The sequence below is a fragment of the Chiroxiphia lanceolata genome, chromosome Z (genome assembly GCF_009829145.1).
Source record: "Chiroxiphia lanceolata isolate bChiLan1 chromosome Z, bChiLan1.pri, whole genome shotgun sequence".
In the NCBI taxonomy this organism is placed as follows: domain Eukaryota; kingdom Metazoa; phylum Chordata; class Aves; order Passeriformes; family Pipridae; genus Chiroxiphia; species Chiroxiphia lanceolata.
In genome coordinates, this window is record NC_045671.1 from 29,623,142 (window position 1) to 29,646,593 (window position 23,452).

Below are 23,452 nucleotides of genomic sequence, written 5' to 3' on the forward strand. Positions count from 1 at the left end.
CAAATTCTACATATTTTCCCAATATAATTAGTTTACTGTCTAGAGCTTGTTTAATTCCTGTTAGAATCAGCTTCCAAAAATATATCACAATTGGAGAATATCAGAATTATTTCTATGGATTTTTTTCAGCTTGCTGGAAACATCTGTGTTGAATCAAAGCATGTGACAGTCTAAACTGCTTCTAAAATCTGAACTTTAGCTTGTGTCCTAAATTAGTCTGAACAAAAGCACAGCATTCACAGATACTGCAGGCACAAATAATACTTACAATACCCACACAGTGCTTTCAGGGACTAACATTCACTTTTCCAGTAGCTTTATGCACTTTCTACTCTCTTTCAGAATACTTTTTACTATAAAGAAGTTAAACTGATTTTTGTGATGATGTTGAAATTCTTTCACTGAAATTTTGTGTGACTTATCTTCCAAGATATGAACAATCAGAAGATGAAGGCGGCATTTTGTTCTAATGAACAAATTCATTTACACATATATTTCTTGAAACATTGAAGCTTAGATTGATTGTGATCTTTCTCAAAACTGTGCAGATTTACTTATTACTTCCTTTGGTGCTTTATGTTTTCTAAAAGGTACTGATTTTAGTTTTTCATTCATATATATCAAGAACATTATTTTCCATATCTGGTATTGCTTATTTCCTATGAAGATGGTTCTCCTTTCTGTTCAACCCCAAATTTATGAATAACTTGTATGTTTTCAAAACAGGGAAGTATAAAATCAGACTTTGGGTAGAGTTTGTCTTTTTGTTATCTTTGATATGTACCTTTTTACTTCATACTGCAGCATACACCACATGGGTCCCTATGGCTTTTTGCTATCTCTGTTTTCCACACTTCCTAACCTTTGGGTGTCTGCAAATTTCTTCTGCAGTAAGTTTTTATTTATCTGTGAGTAAATTTGCCCAGTGACACTCCATAAATCCAACCAGGAGTCTTTCCAACCAGCAGTAATCTCTTCTTGGTTACTCTTATTGAGATCTGTTGGATGGATGATTCTTAATCTGCTTTATTGACATGTCACTTGTATTCTACAGTACAGATTTTTAAATTGGGATTAACGAACCCATAGACATTCAGATCATCCTGTTTTTCTTTTGAAATAAGATGATATTTTATTGTTAGTTAAATTTAATTATGAGCAAGATGTATTTCTTTTTTAGTCACAAGATTTGTGTAAGGAAACTTTAAGATGTATTTTGTTGTAACATTTTTCACTTCGCTTTTCGTTTAGCTTTGGTTAAGCATTTCTTGTACAGTGTAGCTTTTGAATTCTTGTACTGATGGTATTTTCAGAGGCAAGTAATAGCTCTATGTGTTTTGAATAAGTGCCATCATGAAGCAATCCTTTCTATTCCATAAGAGCTTGATAACGCTTGAGCCCTAGTGCATGCATGTGTGTATTTACTTGCACTTATTATTAGGAACTGAGCTAAGGAAGTCTCATTGCAATAATTACAGCCCCTTCTTTGCTCTTATCTGCTGATTCTTAATGGAGAGAAAAATCCCACGAGTAAAGGAAGAAGAGAGTGTGAATATTTTAAGCACATGCAGTAAACAATGCTGTTCGCTTAGGCAGAAGTTACTTCCTAAACACTGGTGTTTGTTGGTAATTTTATTCCATTAAGCACTACTATTTAATGGCTTTTTTTCTTCCTCACTTTGGTATTTCTCCAAGTAACAAGAGTGTTTCTGAGGAGGGAAAGGAAAAGGAGGTGGCAAATTTCTGTGGAGCCCCTGGGAGGAGTGTGCAGTTGGGAGAAGTTGGTCAAGAGAGGTAGAAGAGAAACACTGAGGTCACAGGGATGGAGTAGGGCACATAGGCCAGAACAGATAGCCTATGACTGCTGGGAGCTACTGGATGGAGCCACATTTCAGTTCATGAGTGCAGGACACATCTGACCTATCTGTGTGTCTCAAGCTAATGTCAGAAATTGCTGCTAGCAGGGCAATCCACAGCATGTACAGAACAGCAGCATGACCATGCACTGTCACAGCGGTGCTGGCTCTTGTGGCAATTTAAATTAATTGTCTCACTTGAGCTTTTAGAAGTTGTGGGATTGACTGCACATATCCCTGTGTGTACTTGCTTTGTTTGTAGTTCCTTTCTTCTGGTGTCTTTCTGAGACCCTCAGAATAGAAGCATTTATGAAAGAATTTCCACTGCCCTTCTGCAGGGGCAGAAGCTTACTACAAAGTACTACAGTTACAACTTGCACAAAGTACTGCTTTTATTTTCTCCATCCTTCCTAGTAGAAAGCACATAACTATGATTGTTGTTGTGACATATATCAGAGGCTGGGCACAGGTCAAAACAAAATACCAGAGCTTCTGCTGTGTTCCTCTGTGACACCAAAATCTCTGTCTTTTTAATACGCATTTCTGAACATCCCTTAGCATTAAGCAACACTAATATAACTACTGATACAGCTGACATGCTGTACTAGCAGAAAAACTGTAGAAACAATGGTGAAGGGACCCTGCAGCTGGAAGTTGATGAATCTGAAAGCACAAAATGGATAAAATGCCTGTGACATCAGATTTCAGTAGGGAGAAACTTACTACAGGTGAAAAATATAACTGTGCAGCATAACATTAATAAGAAGGTAGCATACTCAGGAGGACTACAAGGGTGTCACAGGGTTATGCAGGGAGAATATTAGAAGGACCAAAGCCCAATTAGAAATTAATTTGGCTACTGCCATAAGAGACAATAAAAAGTGCTTCCAGAAGTACATTAACAGCAAAAGAAGTGCTAAGGAAATTCTCCATCCTTTATTGGATGCAGGGGAAACATAATGACAAAGGACACAGAAACGGCTGAGGTACTTAATGCCTTCTTTGCCTCAGTCTTTTATAGTAAGACCAGTTGTTTCCCAGGTACTGAGCCCCCTGAGGTGGGAAACAGGGACAGGGAGCAGAATGGAGCCCCCATAATTCAGGAGGAAATGGTTGGTGACCTGCTACACCACTTAGAGACCCACGGGTCAGGGAGCCAGATGGGATCCATGCAAGGGTGCTGAGGGAGTTGGTGGAAATGTTCACTGAGCCACTTTTCATCATGTACCAGCAGTTCTGGTTAACCTGGGAGGTCCTCGGTGACTAGAGGTTGGTGGATGTGACACCTGTGTACAGAAGGGCCAGAAGGAGGATCAGGAATTGCAGGTCTGTCAGCTTGACCTCAGTGCCAGGGAAGGTCCTGGAGCAGATCATCCTAAGTGCCATCATGCAGGACATACAGGACAACCAGGGCATTGGCCCAGCCAGCACAGGTTTGTGAAAGGCGGGTTGCTCTTGCTTTGAGCAACCTGATCTTCTTCTATGACAAGGTGACCTGCTTAGTGGATGAGACTGTGGCTGTTTGCTGCCTTGACATCAGTGAAGCTTTTGACACCGTTTCCCACAATGTTCTGGAGAAAGTGGTGGCTTGTGGCTAGGATGGGTGGACATTTGGCTGGGTAAAAAACTATCTGGATGGCCAAGCCCAGAGAGTGCTGGTGATTGGAGTTACATCCAACTTGGGGCCTGTGGTGTTCTCCAGGGCTCAGTATTAGGACCAGCCCTGTTTAATATTTGTATTGAGGATCTGGATGCACCCTCAGTTTGCAGATGACACCAGACTGGGAGGAAGTGTTGATCTGCTGGAAGGCAGGAAGGATCTGCAGAGGAATATGGACAGTCTGGATCGATGGGCTGAGGCCAGTGATATGAGGCTCAAAAAGGCCAAGTGCTGGGTCCTGCCCATGGATCTCAGCAACCCCAAGCAGCACTGCAGGCTGAGGCAGAGTGGCTGGAAAGATGCCTGGTGGTGGAAGGACATTGAGGTGTTGGAGCATGTCCACAGAAGAGCAGCAAAGCTGATGAGGGGTCTTGTGAGAGCAGCTGGGGGTGTTCAGCCTGGAGAAAAGAAGGCTCAGGGGAGACCTTACTGCTCTCTACAGCTAATTGAAAGGAGGTTGTAGAGAGATGGGGTTCAGCTTCTTCTTCTAACAAGGGACAGTACAAGAGGACGCGGCCTCAAGTTTTGTCAAGGGAAGTTTAGATTAGATGTTAAGAACAATTTCCCCACCAAAAAGGTTGTCAAGCATTGGACCGGGCTCCCCAGGAAAGTAGTGCAGTCAGCATCCCTGCAGGTATTTAAGAGATGTGTGACACATGTGGCGCTTAGTACTCACCTTAGAAGAATACTGAGGACTGATTAAAGGGACCTGGGGGTGCTGATCGACAGGAGGCTGAACATGAGCCAGCAGTGTGCCCAGGTGGCCAAGAAGGCCAATGGCATCCTGGCCTGCATCAGGAACAGTGTGGCCAGCAGGAACAGGGAAGTGATCCTTCCCCTGTACTCTGCATTGGTGAGGCCACACCTTGAGTATTGTGTTCAGCTCTGGGCCCCTCAGTTCAGGAAGGATATTGAGGTGCTGGAGCGGGTCCAGAGAAGAGCAACGAGGCTGGTGAAGGGACTTGAGCACAAGTCCTATGAGGAGAGGCTGAGGGAGCTGGGGTTGTTTAGTCTGGAGAAGAGGAGGCTTAGAGGCAACCTCATCACTCTCTTCAACTCCCTGAAAGGAGGTTGTAGCCAGGTGGGGGGTGGTCTCTTCTCCCAGGCAACCAACAATAGGACAAGGGGACATGGGCTCAAGCTCTGCCAGGGGAGGTTTAGGTTAGATGTTAGGAAGAAATTCTTTGTAGAGAGGGTAATCAGGCATTGGAACGGCCTACCCAGAGAGGTGGTGGATTCACCATCCCTGGAGGTTTTTAAAAAGAGATTGGACGTGGCCCTTAGTGCCATGATATAGTAATTGGAGTTGGATCAGGGGTTGGACTTGATGATCTTGGAGGTCTTTTCCAACCCAATCTATTCTATGATTCTATGTGTGTAAATTCACAGAGGCAGCCAGGATACATCCAAAGGTGCCAAAGAAGCTGACCATTTCCTAAGCCACCAGCCGAGTGGCCAGGATTAACAAGCAGCAGCCTCAGGGATGATACTGGGCCTGACGCTATTTAGTATCTCTATTCTCTACAAAAAATACAAACCAAATACAATTTTGAGCAAGAAAATTAACTTTGTATATTCTTCTGGTGGAGTATAAAATTAATGTTTTGATTGCTAAGATAATGCAGTTAGTTAGCTGAGGAGAAGAGTCACGTAATTTGTGCAGGAGATGTAGTTTAGTTACATAAATCTGGATCATTCTTGGAAAAAAAAAAATCCTTGAATATTAGAAGCAGCAGCCTTAGATTTTAATGCTCTGAATTGGACTAGCCCAACCTAAAGGATTAAAGCATTAATAATGAAATACAATGAAAGAAAATTATACAGATATTCTAAACTTTATCAAAGAAGATTATCTCAGAGCCAACAGAAGCACCACAGACATGATATTTGTTCTCAGACAACTGCAAGAGAAATGTAGGGAACAGAACAAAGGTCTTTATGTAACCTTTGTTGACCTCACCAAGGCTTTTGATACTGTGAGCAGAAAAGGTCTGTGGCAGATTTTGGAACGTTTAGGTTGTCCCCCCAAGTTCCTTAAAATGATCATCTCACTTCATGAGGATCAGCACGGCCAAGTCAGGTATGGCAACACACTTTCTGAGCCCTTTTTAATTAAGAATGGTGTGAAACAAGGCTGCGTTCTCGCTCCTACCCTATTCACCATCTTCTTTAGCATGATGCTCCAAAGGGCCACAGCAGACCTCGATGATCAGGACGGTATCTACATTCGATATCGTACTGATGGAAGCCTGTTCAATCTAAGGCGTCTGAAGGCCCACACCAAGACCCTAAACCATCTTGTCCGGGAGCTACTATATGCTGATGACGCCGCCCTTGTTGCCCACACAGAAGCAGCTCTGCAGCGTTTAACATCCTGCTTTGCAGATGCTGCTGAGCTCTTTGGGCTGGAAGTCAGCCTAAAGAAGACAGAAGTTCTCCATCAACCTGCACCTCAGGAAGTCTTCCATCATCCCCATATCACCATTGGCGAATCAGAGCTCAAATCAGTCCAGCAGTTTAATTACCTAGGCAGCCTCATCTCCTCGGATGGTAAGATTGACGGGGAGATAGACAACGGGTTGGCAAAGGCATACAGTGCTTTCGGAAAACTCCACAAAAGAGTATGGCGTAATAAACACTTGAAGAAAAGCACAAAGATCAGTGTTTACAAAGCCATAGTGCTGTCTACCCTCTTATATGGTTCCGATTCATGGGTCATCTACCGCCACCACCTGCGTCTCCTAGAACGCTTCCATCAGCGCTGCCTCCGTACAATCTTAAACATCCACTGGTCAGATTATGTGACCAATACATCTGTTCTTGAGCAAGCAGCAGTCACAAGTGTAGAGGCCATGCTGATGAGAACACAGCTGCGATGGGCAGGGCACGTCTCAAGGATGAAGGACCACCGCCTTCCTAAGATCTTGCTCTATGGTGAACTTGCCACTGGCTGCCGCAAGAGAGGAGCCCCGAAGAAAAGATTCAAGGACTCCCTGAAACAACATCTCAGCCTTGGCCATATTGATCACCATAATTGGTCCACTCTGGCCTCAAATCGGGAGGCCTGGAGACACACCATCTATAACGCTGCGGAAGCCTTTGAGAACACACGCAGGATCACTCTCGAGGAGAAAAGGCAACGCAGGAAGAACCGTGTCTTGCGGAATACACCATCTAAGGAGTCTTTCTGTTGTGCCTTTTGCAACCGGATATGTCTGTCACGTATTGGCCTCATAAGTCACCAACGTGCCTGTAACAAGTGTGGATAAAGCCTTCCCAAATCTTCGTTCGCGAAGCCCAGCCATGAATCTGAAAAGAAGAAATCAGGAAACCCAATTCAATAATAAATCTTTTAATTTACAATCTGTAGAGGTGAGTATAACCTAAGGCATTAGGAATATAATTTTATACATTATTGGTAGTTTTTTTACAGAGCTGCAAAGTACATCTCTTGCACAATTTGGGCCGCTTTGACCATGAAGTGAACTGCATATTCATTAGTAAAGACATTTTTAAAAATAGAAGTAAACTGGCAGAGACCAGCTGAGTCTGTGACTGTGTGACAGTTTTTTGGTTTTATTTTTGCCTTTAATCGTTATTTGTAGTGCCAAGTCTGGGAGCAGAGGGCTCCACAACAAGAGTTTTTCCGACTTGAAGTTACCATTTTTAATGATGGAAGAAAGGACGAATCTTCATTAATGCATCCTTGAATGCCTGACAGCACTGCAGGTCTTCTCCAAGGAGGCCTATTGCAGCCTTGTTTGTCACTTGGCTAGAATAGGAGTGTCTTTGCACAAGGCTTGTTTTCATTTGGAATCCAAACACACTGTCTGGTAACTCTCCTAGTTCTCCCAGTATTTCTGTTGCACCGAATGCACTAAATCCGTGGTTTTTTTCAACTTGCAAGAAATTTTGAGAAAGGTATTTTAACTATTAACTGTAAAAATAAGTTAAGGACCACAAATTGGCTAAATTCTGTATGAATAGAAAACACACAGGTTAATTATGCTCAGTGACTGGGTTTCTCTCAATAGTTATATCAAGTTGTCTGATGTTTAGGACTAGTGAGGCTACATCAGTATTTGAATGAATCAGTTACCTAGAGTCTCCTTGGAAATCTACTTTTCAATGGGACATTGTTTTAATCTACAGATGTATTAGGTTTTTGCAGGCACGCTTCTTGAAATTAAGTCTACAGTAGTATATAAGCTTGCTGCTTATCTCCCCACAAACATGTACCAGAAAGCCCTGCAGAGCCCTTGCAGCACATAATTATCACCATTGGAAGAGTCCTGGAGCCACAAAGGAGAAAGGGAGCATATTGTGTTAGCTCTACTTCTTCCACCCTTTTGAGAGCTTTCTCTGTCAATTTTCTTCCTGTTTATTTCTCTTCAGACTGCACAGAAGGAATGTAGGAGCTCCTTGATGGTATTTTATTCATACTCTCTTAAATTTTCAATGTGGGAAGTGGCAGCTGTGCATTAGGCATCTGTATAATGAGAGCTGAAGAAATTCTGCCTGTCTCAAAAATACAAGCACATGTCAAAGGACTTCTGATCTGTGGCTTAGTGATAAGAATTGTTACTACGTTATGGAACCATCACTTTCAAGAGAGACTAGTATTATGTTAGCAGTAAAATTTAATTATTGCATGCTATACTGTGTGTTTTGGAAGTGGTATGTGAAGGTAAATGGACAGCTTAATTGTCCCATTACACTGAAAAACGCTCGTCACTGTAACGCAAATCCATTTCAATGAAGCGTGTCACAGACTGTTTTACATTGCTCCTGAGATGCAGTTTCTTGGTGTATTCATTTGAATTTCACTCTGTCGGTGAAAACTGTTGCCAATGGTTATTTCAAGCTAGGTTTATGGGAGAATAAAAGAATAAAATTTGACCAACTTTCTTCACACGTATCTTATGCTGCCTTAATATTCTGATTATGAAAAGTAAAGATGAAAATATATATGCTGCCTTAATATTCTGATTATGAAAAGTAAAGATGAAAATATAGTTAGTGCACATATTTGTGTGTGTTACATTTTAAGGAAGAGTTATTAATACATTTTGCCAAGAAAAAGCAGTCATTCAAGAACTTACGCTCCATTCTTTCAAAAGTTACTTTTAAATTTTGCTTTTCATTTTGTGTGTGTGTGTGTGTTAAGGAATACCTGGTAAGCATTCTTGAAAATCAGGCCAGTTTCTATGTGGCTAAGCAGTACAATTAATCCTTTTTTTTTTGGATCCTTTAAGAAATACCTTTGCTCGATTGTGCATTTAGAGTGTACTCAGTTTTGTTGCATTCAGCCAGTATTAACTTTTTCTTGTGTTGTTGCATTACCCACTCTACTGATTGAAAAATCCCAGTCATGATTTCCTAATTTTTTTTTTCTCAGAATAAAATCTAATCCAGCTGTCCTAGTTGACAGTAGAATTACAATAATTCTGTGGGTGGGACATATAAGGACATAAAATCAGTGGAAAATAGGACAGAAATTGTAGTTCAGAACACTTAGCTTTACTGTCTTTTTTGATACAATCGTCATCCATTCTTTTTCACTGAAAAAATAGAAAGTGAAATCTGAAAGAGTTGTGGCTTTCATTTTAGAATCAACTGCAAACATACCTCCTCTTTAAACATGGGACAGGACTGTTAGGAATGGGCAAAACATTGTCATCTGCGTTTTTATGAAGTTAAAGTAGATGTATGCATACTTATTTTTTTAATATTACCTTCTGATTGGTATCTTTTTTGTACAACCTGAAGGTTTGAGCTAATATGCACCATCACCCAAAAAAACCAACCAACCAAACCCCAAACCAACCATATGGAACCCCACTGCAATTGACAAGATATTTTTGTTAGATAGGTGTATGTGGCTCTGATGACCTCCCTACCTGTTCTGTGTGTGTCATTTGATGCTGGCACATCTGTAAAGGCAGATGGTACCCATACAGAAAGGGAGTGCTGTGGGTCTGGTGTGTGTTGGTAGTGCCTACACACCACTGCGGAGAGGGTCAGAGCAGAAATCTTTGGAGGACTCTTAAGTTCATACTTTCGATTGCAGCGTTAGCACAGCTGTGGTCATGATGGCAGTATCTTGTGTCCACTATATTATCTTAATTTCTGCTTTTCTCTGTGGAGTTCATACTGTTCCAATTGCTCTGAATTTTAGTGTCTGTCCCTAGCACGATACAGTCATTTCCTTCCATAAGGAAGCTAAGTCTGGCAATAAATTCTGTACCTGCCACCTAGTTTGTATCTGTGGCTATCAGACACATACCGACATCTTTAAATTCTTTACTCTCTCATTCTAGGTAGCTTGTTCAAGGTCTTCAGGGGGATGTGTGAAAATCGAGATTGAATGGGAAGCCTGCAGGTTAAACTAGAGGCACTGGTTGTCTTCTGTAAGACTTTTTGAAATAGCAGTTTCACTAACTTTGGGCGTGTGAGGCATGTGTATTCTTTTATCTGATAGAAGGAAAGAGAAATTTCAGACTAAATGCTGTTTGTTTAATACAGCGTTAGGGCTGCTGGCAACATTGGCAAGGACTCTTAACAGGGAAGTGGCTCAGTTCCTTTCCAAACGGGTATACATTTTCACCTTGCCTGTCCTTTGATACTCAGTTTTAAGTGGAATTACTCAGGCTGCATTGTAATATGCTTTTACCACTGATAAGTTTTCACTGTTTCTTGAACACATCATTAGCATCTGCTTTGCTGTACTGTTGATGTGATATGTGTTTGTCTCAAAAGATTATGTTACTTTAACTTAACCAAAACTGTTCAGATGCATTTTATCCTCTGATGTTGGGAGTAGCTATAAAATTCAATTATGGAAGAAAAATCCATATTCCCCGGAGAATATAGAGGAAAGATTTAAGACACCAACATGGATTCAAGACCTTAATAGTGTTAGAAGGCTCCTAAGTTTTCCTCTTTTCTCTCAGCTACCTCTTTTTAGTCTCTTTGGATGTTCTTATAAATTGTTTCCTGCTTGCTATGACATTTTTCTAGCTTGCTTGAAATACCATTTTGGAAAAACTTCACATTTTCTTGAAAAATATCTTGACTGTCTCACCCACTCTGGAGTACTCAAAAGTTTCCTCTGGAATGCCAGGTTGTCTTGTGTGCCGCATGTGACCAAGTGAACAGAAAGGTTTCTGTTTAGGAATTACTGTTAGGCTAAATTAATTCCTCGAGCTCTTTAATGTTATGTTTTGACCACTCAAATGATATTCAGATATGAGGACATTAAATGAGAAAGTATGTACCCTTCTCTCATATTTTCTTAAAGATGCCCCATCACCACAATAACAATCAATTTCTTATAAGTAGGCGTTACAAGAAATTAGAGTAATTTTGTGTAGATTTATGATGGTGAAGAAGCAGAAGAGTTGATTATCTCAATTAAAAAAAGAAAAATCCATCAGGTCCAAAGTTTCTGTGTCTTATTTGGACTGAGACTTAGCAAGAAGTGCTGATGAAAGCACGATGGGAAAAGCAGAATTCCCACCTTTTGTTGTAACTGAGAAGGTGCAAACAAATTGTCAGCTTGTGTCCTCTACCTAACACCCTGTATAAATATTGCCAAAATTTCACCTCCCAGGAACCACATGATTAGTTCAAAAATCCTTTATTCTCACTTCAAGCTGTTGCTAGTGAAGTGGGTTTTATAACAGTGTTTCAAATTACTAACGCTCTACCAGTGCACTAAGCCTTTGCTTCTGGTTTCTTAAATTAGCAGCACCAATGCAATTGGGAACTAACAAAAATCATCTTAAATAAATAAATGGAGAGAGTGGGGGGCGGGGGGGCAAAAAGGGGCAAAGTGTCTTTTTGGAATCACCTTTTAGTCTTGAATATTTTAATTCAAATTTAGGATGCAGCTGACCAGTATGATGTGGGGGAAAGTGTAAGTTGTGGTAGTTTGGTAGATGCACTGAGGGCAATGTAAGGCTCTTCTGCTTTGGATATTCTTCAACATGTAATTACTTGGCTGGTTGCATGTAATGCTTAATTGATTTGCTTCACCAGGCACCACCCTACAGTGATGAATATGTTTTCCTAAAAAGCAGGAGCAGATGAAGCTCCCTCTCTTTGACTTGCATTTTCCTGTTTCTGTGTACACAAAGGGATGATGTCTCTTCTCTCAGTCCTGTATGACTTCTTCAGAAGTAAATTTGTTGTTGACCTTCATCAGCACTTGGTTCTTCAGGTATTTACTTGTTGCTGTAGGTCTTTACTAGTTAATAGAACTAATAGGGCTGGAAAATGAACTAATGGCATTGACAGGACAGGTGCATTGATAGCATAATCCTCAATGCAAACCTATTCTGAGTTACTGGGGAGTTAATATGTCATCTTCAGCTTCCGCATTATTTTGTAAGTGAGCCTCTGGCAGGTATGTGAGAGGTCACTGCAGTCTCTCTAAGAGCTCTGTATTTCCAGGTAGGATGGAGAATGATCTGAGCATTACCAGGAAGCTAAGGACAGAGATAAATAATTTATATTTGCAAAGAAATATTTAGTAGTCATGATAATTAATATAATTAATATTAAATATTAGTCTGACCAGAGCAATTCCAAAGGGATTTTTTATAGATATAGGAAGGTGTGATTTATTCTCCTCTCTGCAAACAGTAGAAAAGTATTATTTTGGGGGAGGGAAGAAGGGGGGGCAGTGGTGAATATTCCCTTCACTACCATCAAGAGACCATAATGATCAACAGACTAATAAGTTGCTGGCTTGTCAGTTTAATGAGACAAGTCTCTTCCATATGTTTTTTATCATGGACCATAGGTACTGATTCTTATAAGGTACTGAATCATATAGCTGATAGAAGGAAGCGTAAGAGAAAAGCTTTGTACTAGGAAGTTTTCCAGTCATTTAACCATAAACTTTTAGGTTTTGTATATAAAACAGCATACATTGTATTACTGTCCATATAATCAGTCACAGCTTGATGCTGTGACCACTTCCCTGGGGAGCCTGTTCCAGTGCCCAACCACCCTCTGGGTGAAGAACCTTTTCCTAATATCCAAACTAAATCTCCCCTGACACAACTTCAGACCATTCCCACAGGTCTTGTCACTGCTTGCCAGAGAGATCAGTGTCTGACCCTCTGCTTCCCCTCACAAGAAAGTTGTAGACTGTGATTATGTTTCCCCTCAGTCTCCTCTTCTCCAAGTTGAACAGACCCAGTGCCCTCAGTTATACGGCTTCCTCTCAAGGCCCTTCATTTTGTTGCCCTCCTTGCATCATGTTTCCTACTAACCTCTCCTATCATGGTGTTCCACTCCCCTTTCTACCCTCCTCAGCAACTCTGGATTGGTATATGAGGTTGTTGCCATGTTTGATTATTGGGTCTAGTGCTTGTTGTTCAAAAATGATTGCTCTGCTCATACTGATTGAACTTTAAACCTATAGTCATTTCCTGTCAGAAGTGTGCCAAGTTTGGATCTGTTCTACGATCAGGTGCATCCAGTTTAAGGTGATGGAAGCAGGCAGGAATTGAATGCAGTAGCACTACAGAAAATAAAGTAAAGGTAGCTGAACACCAAGCCATAAGACAGCTGCTGTCATAACAGGTGCAGTTCTGACACTCTTTGAGAGCAGAATGAGTCCCAAGGCTGAAAGCATTGCTTAGTTTGAGGCACAAACACAAGTGATTACTGAGCCACATTTATTTATTTGCCCATATTCTGAAATTACTCTACAGACATCTGGAATAGATCAAAACATTGGTTTGTGCTGATACAATGATGCAAGGCATGACTTTCTAAACTGGCAAGTGACTTTCTAAACTGGAAGGTGGATAGTGCTCAAATAGTGGATAGTGGATAGTGGATAGTGCTCTTGTTACTAGATGTCATAAGCCCAGATTTCTTTTGAGGAAGTAATGACATTTTTATCAATAGGAGGATGAACACTTTGCTTTTCTAGTGACATAGCCATTGGAACTAATTTCAGCTCATCAGTGTCCCATTAAGCCAATGGTACTACTCAGGTTTTGGTTACACCCCAGGGCACCAGCCATAGCAGTGGGTCTCCTTGTTCTGCTCATCATTCTTCTTCTGTTTACATCATATAGACCCTGGAAAGAGAAAGCTGTTTTCACTCTGGTGAAGCTCCGTTGGTGTTTGAATACAGTGGTTATGAAATAGGTGGGCTTCCAATGCAGGAAAAAGTGACCATGTTGTGTTGTCACTGCAGCCAGAATATTCTCTCTCTCTTTTTTTTTTTTTTTTTTTTTAAATAATAAAAATGTTACATTTCCATTAAAATTTAATTTTAGGGTAAGATGGTGAAAGGGATGGGGGGTGCTATGGACCTGGTATCCAGTGCACAGACCAAAGTCGTTGTCACCATGGAACACTCAGCCAAGGTAAGGCTCTGCCACTTCTTTCTAAATGAGTGTTTTGTGCTATACCAAAAAAAAAAAAAAAAAAGTGGAAAAAAAGATACATTAATTCTGCTTCTTTGTGCGATTTGATAGTTTTGCTGTTAGTTATTATGGTGGTGCAACTGAGGCTAGGTTAGGATGGTTCCTTTCTTCTTGTAAGTGAATCATTCACCATGCAGAAAAAAATGAAATATTAACTTGGTGTTTAAAAGCTACACACGTTTTTTTAGCTACTTCATGCAAGTTTAATGGGGGTGGCAATTGCCAAAGCTAAAGTAGATGCTGCCCTACTCTTTGCCTCAGAATAATCTGAAAAATGAGGTTCCCCGTGGCTAAATACTTGTTATGATGGAAAGGTATTTACCTTTGAATTGCCAGTCAAATTGGTGCCGACAGCTTAATAGAACAGATCTTTTTGATGAGATGCAGGCTGCCTTACATCATTCTGTGTTAGTGGTTAATTGAGAGACTTCTTTGTGGGTGCAGTGCTATAGCCATAAGCAGTCCCCCACAAAAGATCATAGGAAACTCTTCATATGAATCTTCTAACATGGGACTGTGCAAAATACGAGAAAAATGTACTGAAGGACAAAAATCTCTATACCAAATGTTTAAAAATGCACTTCTTGTTTAATTTCTGGGTTTCTGGTATTCCAAATTTGTTGTATGTCTGCAACAAGAATTAATACATATTGTTCAAAATAATATCCTTGTCAGAATGCATAAAGGCAATCATAAGGAATTTGCATGGTAAGCTATAGCAAATACGTAAATATGAAAGTAAATATATTAGCAGCTGTGTGATTTTTAATGAGATTTGAAGAATTAATTTTCACTTAAAAAAAAATTGCAAAATGTAGTAGTTTCAGAGTTTATACTAAGCTGTGATCTCCAGGGGCACATTGTCAGTGACAGGCCTGAGTTTAACCCAACAGTTTTCGTGCTGATACGCATAAATTAGTAAATGAAATTAAAAAGCAAATTCATCCTTATGACTTGCATCACTATCCCAGAGCCTCCCAAAAACTACATATGTAGTTATCCATTTGCTCATACACACACTTCAGGTGTTAATGTGATCTCAATAAATATTTATGCTAAATTTCTACTTACTGTGGAATTTGGTTAAGGCTCAGAGTCCAGGAATGGTGTAAGTATTCAAGCCAGTTTTTCTGTTTAGAGACACTATTGCTGAAATATTTTTTCAAAACAGTGTTTGAAAATTGTTTGCTGGGTTTTTTTCTCTGTGAGAGTACTGAAACCTGAAAAAATGAAAGCACAGATAGCTTCACTGTTTTGAACGGTGAATCATTTATTTTTGCATACGTATACCTACTTTGGGCACTAATGTGCATGCTGTGCCTCCTATGCACTTCAGGAGAGCCAGTTACAGGCTTTCATAAAATTATTTCTTCTGCTTTTGTGAGAATGCATTGTCAAACTAAACTTCTATGCATTATTTTTATTTTATTCTTTTTTAAAAATGGCACTCTTTCCTCTTACCTAGTATGTTTTTGGGGTCTTCATACTAATGTCTCTTGTTTCCTCAAAAGTTAAGATGATGAAAAATAGAAATCTCATGTTTAGAAATCAAAAACCTGTGTTAAAGTTTTCAGGTACTCTTTTTTTTTTCTTTAAAAGACAAACAAATAAAGCTCCCGTGAGGCCAGTTCTGGAAGTCAGAAGCCTTTTGTTGGGCGTGACTGCTTTTTAATTTTTTACACTGAAGATTTTCTTGCAAACTTATTGCATCTGAATCTGCGTATCAGAGGAGCAGTGTTTCATCCTGCTTAAAGCCCACTGTGCTATTGAATGAAAGAAATGTCTGCACGTACTGAGACACACTCTTGTCTGCTGGCTTTTGAGTAAAAGGCACAATTCTGTCATCTTACTCTCCAAATAAATAAGAAATCTAGCATCAGATGCCAAAATTTGCTGTATATCAACAGCAGTCAAGATTTGATGGATGAAAATACAGTGGAAAACAGAATATACTCAGTACCTTCAATGGAAATGTTCAAGAGTTGCTGCAATAGGTAGTTCTTGGGCGCAGTTTTGTCTTGTGAATGATCTTTCAATCCTTATCAAGTTTTTTTGTGTAATAGTAATGGCTTGTTAAACATTAAATTTTTCCGAGAGTTTAATAGCCCTTCTCTTTTTAGTACAGACACTGCAGTTTTTAACATAGAAATAGTCTGAGTCCTTGCAGCACAAGCAAAACATAATTTACAGCTAATTATGAGGATGAAACTAGTATCTGTCTTAACACTCAAATACTCAAAGAATTTTCCTCTTTTTAAATTCTGATATGTAATATGTTACAAATACAAATAAATACGCTCAGTCCCAAATTAACTACATTTTTAATTACCTAAACTTGTACGTGTATTGAAAAACAAAAGATACAGAAGTTGGATGAGAGAACATGGAATGAGATTTGTAGAAGACTCTTCAGCTTAAGAAACACTATTGAGGAGGGGTAATGAAGAAATATACAAAATAATGAGGGCACGGAGAAGGTGGATGCAGAAGGGCTTGTCACTGCCTTATAAAAGAAGTAGGGATACCTAACTGAAATTAGCAGCCTGCGTGGTTGAAACAAGGACAAACACTTTTCACAGCAGCTAACGAAGTTGTGGATGATCAATAGAACGATATAAGATCTCAAATAATTAAACCTGTAAGAAAGGGACTAAACTGCTTTATGAGGTTGAGTTCATCAAGGACAAATAGCATTGCCCAGAAGCAGTCTCTGCATCAGAAAATCTGTGTGTCACAGCATATCAGAAACCAGGAGGGCATATCTGTAGAAGGGTGTTCCAATTTTTGCTCCGTATGCTTAGGCCACTGTGAGACACTTGGGAAATGAACCTGAAGTCTAATTCATTAGCCTCTTTTTTAATTTATTTTTTGCTAAACTACCTCTTTGTTTATAACCATGAAGAAAAAAAATAATAGAATAGAAGGCTGTTATTTAATGTCTAGACAGCAACTATGTGTCTGATCTGCTAAATACTACCTGAGAGTGTTAAAAGTCAAGTTCTTACCCCCATACCATCATTGACGTGTTTTGCAAAACATAGTAAAGTAAGGCTGGTAATTGTTCCATTTTGTGAAAAGAGTTTTCTACACTATTCAGAAAAATAGAATGGAAACTGGTTGAAAGCACTTGATTTGGACATGACTGAAACATGGAGCACTGAATTGAAATCTCCTTTCTCGAACTGTGTTGTGCAAGATTAAGGACATTTTGGTTCTTCAGCAACAGAATTTTTTTACTTAAAGCAGACTGGAACACCTTAAGGCTTTATATATCTACACAACAGTCTTTTCCTTTATCTGAACAAGTCCTATATAAATTCAGATGGTAGAAAAGCATTCCATTCAGATTGCTATTCTTACATCCTACCTGATGGATGTCTTCCAAAAGTCACAGAATCGTTTTGGTTGGAAAAGGCCTCTAAGATCATTGAATCCAGCCTTTGAAAAGATCAGGAAATGCATGTCATCTTCAGTGCCAACTGGTAATACGATATTCTTCAGATCAAGTGCTAAGAAGCTCAAATGTATCAGTTATCAGGGATACAGGAGCCATTCAAGCTGCCACCTCTGGAAGTCCATGCATTTAAATCTCAGTTAGGTCCCAGAAAGAGACACTTCATTTCATAGGGATGAAAAGTGTATCTGATATGTTACTGAAGATTTATGAATAGCACAGATTAGTCTTGGCTCTTAGGCAAAGTGCATAAGAATGTCCTCAAGATGGACAGGATATAAGTAGATCAATTGAAAGTAACTAGAATGAAGAAATAGTTCTTCACAGAAAAAAGATATGTTCAAAAGCACATACATTGCTTATCTTGTTTTCACTCGGGAGTCAAACTGGCTGCAGGGTGATTCCTGAGTTTATATTAAGCCTTAAGGCAAGGTGGTGATGGTAAATTTTTTGAGTATTGCATTTAGATGGTTAAATGAGACATGTTACACTCTGAGAGTTCTGAACTGAAAATTGATATTCAGTGTAACTGAAAATTGATAATTAGAGAAAAAAATAAAAGGATGGGATAATGGGAGAAATGTGCACTTAATGGTACCTCTGTAAAACACAAATACTGATGAAAAATGTAGCAATCTATTTTTTTTATATCCATTCAGAGCTCTTGAAACCTACATTAATTTAGTAGGTTCTAAAGCCATTTGTGAACTCTTACTAAAAGAAGGGAAAAAAAAGAAAAAAAGGAAATTTAACAAAGATGAGATCACCCCCAAAAACCCACCACCCAAACCTTACCTATCCAGCTTCATATCAGAAGCTATGTCTTCTCATGAGGTAATATTTTTCCCAGGATTTAGATTAGCTGGCATTTGATGCCCCTGAAAAGAAAATGCTTTTAAGTAAATCATGTTTTCTATACATACATTCTTTTCTACTACGTGCTAATTTGTTCTGTCTAAAACAGAGATAATGTAACTTCAACCAACACTTGAGGATGAGCATATTGCACTCATCTCTCAGTCTGCTTTTGGACTTTCCTGGAGAGATAGAGGGAATGGGAATTCAGTGTGGGTAAAGAAACTGTATTTACTATTTGCAAAGCATAACTTTGTGTTTGAGCCCTGGGGGTTTGAGGTGCCTCTGTATATGGCTGGTTCTGCACATATTGATTGTGATAAAGTATAAGACAGAGAAATATGTTTCCCATAATGTTGTTCCCTAGTTTTTTTCTTTCATGTGTCATCGGTGAGGTACCATGTATTTCTTGTCCTCACATTGCAGCAGGAAGGGCGGATTATTAAGCAACAGTATGCAGAACTTCTAAACTTAGGAGTCCACTCAGTGGTACAGTAAGATTCTTATTGGTCATCTTCCTCTATGTAGGATTTAAGTAATAACTGTCCCAAATTGCCAGAGATGTAGTCTGCCATAGAAGTGAATTTGAAGAGTGTTCTGAATATATTGAATGTTTCAATAACACAGCATGACTACAGCTGTGATTTTCGTGTATGTATTTGAATTCTGAGTAAGCTGTGTTGTTTTTGAAAATTTTTGTTTGTCTCTATATTATTAAACACAGGGCAATGTCCATAAAATCTTGGAAAAATGCAGCTTGCCACTTACTGGGAAACAATGTGTTGACCGCATCATTACAGAGAAGGTAAAGTACACTTTTCTTGAATCCTTGCTAACAAATTCCTCCTCCATCTGAAATGAAAGTAGTAAAGCTTAGTAAAAATTAAGAATATATTTAGTATCTGTTGCCACTGGAGGGAAAAGACTCCCTTGGAGCTCAGGTCCAAAGGTCTTGGGGCTCATATTTTTCCTTTTAAAGCTATGACATGTTGCATGCTGAACTGTACCCTTAGACACTTTCAGAACAAAGATGCCGTGTATGACAGGCATGAAAAGTGTGTATCTCTTTATTTTTCCCCAAGTATTCCTGAAAATTTGCTGTGAGATGCAAATCTTAAAGTATAGCTGTAATCACAGCTTGGGGTTTTTTGGTTGTTTTATTATTTTTGTGTGTGTATGTGGGGGGGGGGGTTGGTTTTTGTTTTTTTGGTTTGTTTTTTTTTTCTTCCTGGGGGGGGTTTGTTTGTTTTGGGGTTTTTTTGTTTATTTGTTTGTTTGCTTGTGGGTTTTTTTGGTGGTTTTTTTTGTTTGTTTATTGGTTTTTTGGTGGTTTTTTTTTTGGTTTGGTTGGGTTTGTTTTGGGTTTGGTTTTTTTTTGTTTGTTTTTTTTTTGTTTGGTTGGTTTTTGATTTTTTTTTTGTTTTCCCCCAGCGGAGCACATGTAAATTAAACAATCGGCATCTTTCTCGGTGTGTACTACAGACTGTTTCAGATATACCTGTAGCTGTAGCACAGCTTTAAGTCTTCTGTTCTTACTTGATTCCGTTAGTGAAGCAATTTATTCTCCTGTGCAAGTATATATGAGCATCTGATATTGCTGCTTCTCAAAGTACATTAGTGGATCTTTTCAGCAAAGATTAAGTGACTTAAGGTTTTTGCTGTAATCATACTCCTTTTATTATCAGTGTTTACATTTTTAAGGACTTAGAGTAGTCCCTCTGTGAGCCATCTATCATGCCAAGTAGAATGCATCAAAGGTGCTGATGTAGAATTTGCTTTCTCCAGTGGTATATCACTACATTTAAAGGATTTTTCTTCACAAAGTAAGGAAAAATAAATTAAAATATGGAAGTTTTTTCCAGTCCTCTACTCACTGGCCATATACAAACGTAAGGTACAAAGAAAATGAGAGGGAACAAAAACTTATAGAAAATAAACAATAAGCAAAATTTCTCTTAAGATTCATCACTTGCCAGATCTTGTGGCTTTACTGGGAGATGACACAAATGTACAACAGCATTTAGATAATGTTGCAAATTCTGTTACCACAGTAGCATCCTAATGTGCATGTTCTTTTATGCTCAGCTTCTCTTTTAAGACTTAGAGGAGCTGTCATTTTTTAGTCCCATAAAGTGGTCTCATGTGCCCAGAGGACAGCTAGTCTTCAGTACGCTTCTGTGATGAGCTTAAGACTGAACTTTTATTTCAAGTTCAATTTTCACTGGTCTTTTGGTACTGAACTTTTATTTTTAAGGAAAATTACTTTAAACCTTATGGTTTCCCTGGCAACTAGCTTGCAACCTGTGTATCTCCCTCTGGTAGGCACTATTAAAGTGCGCATTGTTTTACAGGTGTTTTTATGTGATGTGCTTGTGAGTCTCAGAATTGGATTGCATATCTTATGAAGACATCAGGAACTTTACTCCTTCAACCACTTCCACCCAGGCTTTCTATTGAACATACAGCAAGAAATGTTCATTGCTAGCTTCTGAAAATACTAGCATTTGCACTGGGTGTGCAGTAACTGTAGGAGAAACTTACAATGAGACAAAGGTGATCTGTACTCTCTACGGGCCTTAAAATTAAATAAAACAATGAGGGAGATGTTCACTTTTCCTGTTTCTTTCATGGTCTCTTGCTGGGCATTGTCTTGCAGCAAAGAACATTTCAGCCCTTTCCTTTGAACTTCCCATTCTTACCAGATGGGAGTGGCAGGCATGGTCCTCATTTCCTACAGGGATAAACAGTTGTACATTTGTCCCACAAAACTAACACATATAGTATTTTAAATTCTTTCGGATTCAAAAAAACGTAGCAGAAATCTTTATTGATCAGTCAGAAAAGTGAAACCAACTGATAGTGGCATCTTTTATTACTGAGGGAATGCTAACTGCTTCAGCACACTGTTTTGTACAATATTACCATTTACATCCCTATTTGCTGCTTTGGTAATAAAAAAAATAATTGTGTGCTTTTTGATCTTGGTAGGCGGTGTTTGATGTGGACAAGAAGAAGGGATTGACTCTCATAGAAATCTGGGAAGGACTGACAGTGGATGATATCAAGAAAAGCACTGGCTGTGACTTTGCAGTAAGTAATTTTACAAACCCATATAGTTAGTCTGGAGTCAAAACAAATGTTCTCCACAAATGTTCATCACATGAAGACTTGTAGATGAAGTAAGTTTCTTCTTTATAGGTGAGGACTGAATAGATTGCCTGTGGGATTTACAATAAAAACATAATTTAAGGCTAATCTAGTGTGATTATGTCAGAAGCATCAGAAGCTAGGAAAACCAGGAGAGATGGAGAAATGACTAAAAGGACAAGTGGAAAGGAAACTTTTATGCTTTGAAGAGGGAGGTGATCATTTTGGAGAAGTGGATGAATATTTATTTTTCCACTGTATAAGTCAGTTTACCTAAGTGTATGTTGCTAAGTTTCCATGCTGTCTTTAGGTGGAGTTGTAAGTCTTCTCAACAGGAGTGACATGTGTCCACTCTGTGTTAGTAGTGCCAGTCAGTGAACTGTTCTACCATTGATATCTTTGCTTTGTCTCTCCCTTTGTCTTCTATGAATGGAACTTATGCTCTGCATTAATCCAGAAAGCCCCTGCCTTTTGACATTTATTCTTGTCTCATTTACAAACACAAAAATGGATTATTAATGGAAAGCTGTAGCACACTAGGGTGTAACTGAATGCATGTATGGTTGATAATATAGTTTCTTCATGGCCTTCCCCTGCATGAACATCACAAATTTTTTTCTTTTGTTTTGTGAAGTCTTTTGGGGAAGTTCAGCCCTCCTTTGGCAAAGACAGCAAGTATGACTATGCAAATGCTGCTGTAAAAATAGTTGGGGAAAATTTAGTAGTGGAACAAAGTACTCTTCTTCTATGCAGAGTTTCATGGCAAAGCAATAGAACATAACTGAAAGACTGCAGAGCATTCAGTATGTGAAAGAGTTTCTTAATAAGGCTTTGAGCCTACTGTTAGTAGTAAGTAAAACTTTCAGAGCAATGAGCCTGTGAAATTCCATTCATTTCCTGTGTCCATAAGAGAGGATTTCTGATAACTAAATATGATAGTGTATGTTTTTCTTTAGAAAATTTTAAATAAAGAGATATGCACTGCTGAAAATAGCTTAATTTATCTGAGAAAAAATTTGGATTAAAGACAATTGGTCTGCAACTGCAGAGTGTGGAAAGCTGCTACAGAATCACTTTGGTAGGTTACTAATTTTCCAGGTAAAGTCATTATTATTTTTTAATCTGAAGTGGAAGCAAACTTCCATATTCAACAATTCTGTGTGCAAAAGAAATTATTCAGCTTCTGACTTTGATCTAGGAAAAAAATTATCAATTTTTCAAAACTTTGATAATGTCAGGACATCTTTTTCTTGCACTGATCAATCTGTCAAACAGCTAGCATCTAAAATTAAAAATGGACTTTGTAGGTTTGTAACTATTGCAATCAGTCCCTTTGTTTTGTTCTTCTGTATTTAGTTTGGGGAGTAACTTCATAATGAATTTGAAAGCGTGATGTTTAGTAAGCATTTGCATAGATGTAAACTACAGGAAAGGACCTCTGTTTTCAGAACACACTAGCCCTTATTTTTTCAGTACCTGCTTGTTTGGAAGGATGATCTGGGGCTTTTTTTTTGTTCAGGTGACCAATATATATGCATTCAATTAAATGTGTTTTTCCCAAAGTAAAGGCCAGAAGCCTGTGCTCAAGGCAATGAGGAGAAAAGCAACCAAAAAATTCAGAGAGAGAAGTGAGAACGTAAAATGATGGGCTATGAGGTAAAGCTTTGCAGCAGGTGTGATAGGGCAAGACTGTTGGGTCCAAAGAAAAGAGTAGCACCACCCACCTTGCTGCTTTTCTGGAAGTGTTACAAAGGAGTGGTATAAATTTCAAATACTTAATGTAGCCTGAAGTTAGCAGTTGATGAGAAGTATTGGAGCAATCCACTGTCTGGGTCCCTGGGATGTGTCTTACTAGGATCAGTAAGGGACACTCCACAGGCACAGTTTCCTTGTTGTCCAGAGAGCACAGTCTGCTCCGCAAGGCTGCCATAGTCAGGCACAAAATCGTGAGTTGCGCTAAAGCACCTGTGGGCATGAAAAATATAGATGCTGCTTGGCTTATGTATTTACAGGTACTTTCCTTGAAAGC

General features: G+C 39.0%; 1 protein-coding gene across 1 annotated transcript in view; it reads left to right on the forward strand.

The window, feature by feature from the left end:
- The window catches only part of OXCT1 (3-oxoacid CoA-transferase 1), an 87,572-nt gene that overhangs the window by 58,747 nt on the left and 5,373 nt on the right, over positions 1–23,452 (forward strand). Inside the window, exons 14-16 of the mRNA XM_032674796.1 lie at positions 13,818–13,907; positions 19,001–19,081; positions 21,265–21,366. Coding sequence (XP_032530687.1) covers positions 13,818–13,907; positions 19,001–19,081; positions 21,265–21,366 — 273 coding nt within the window. The remainder of the gene's footprint in view (positions 1–13,817; positions 13,908–19,000; positions 19,082–21,264; positions 21,367–23,452) is intronic.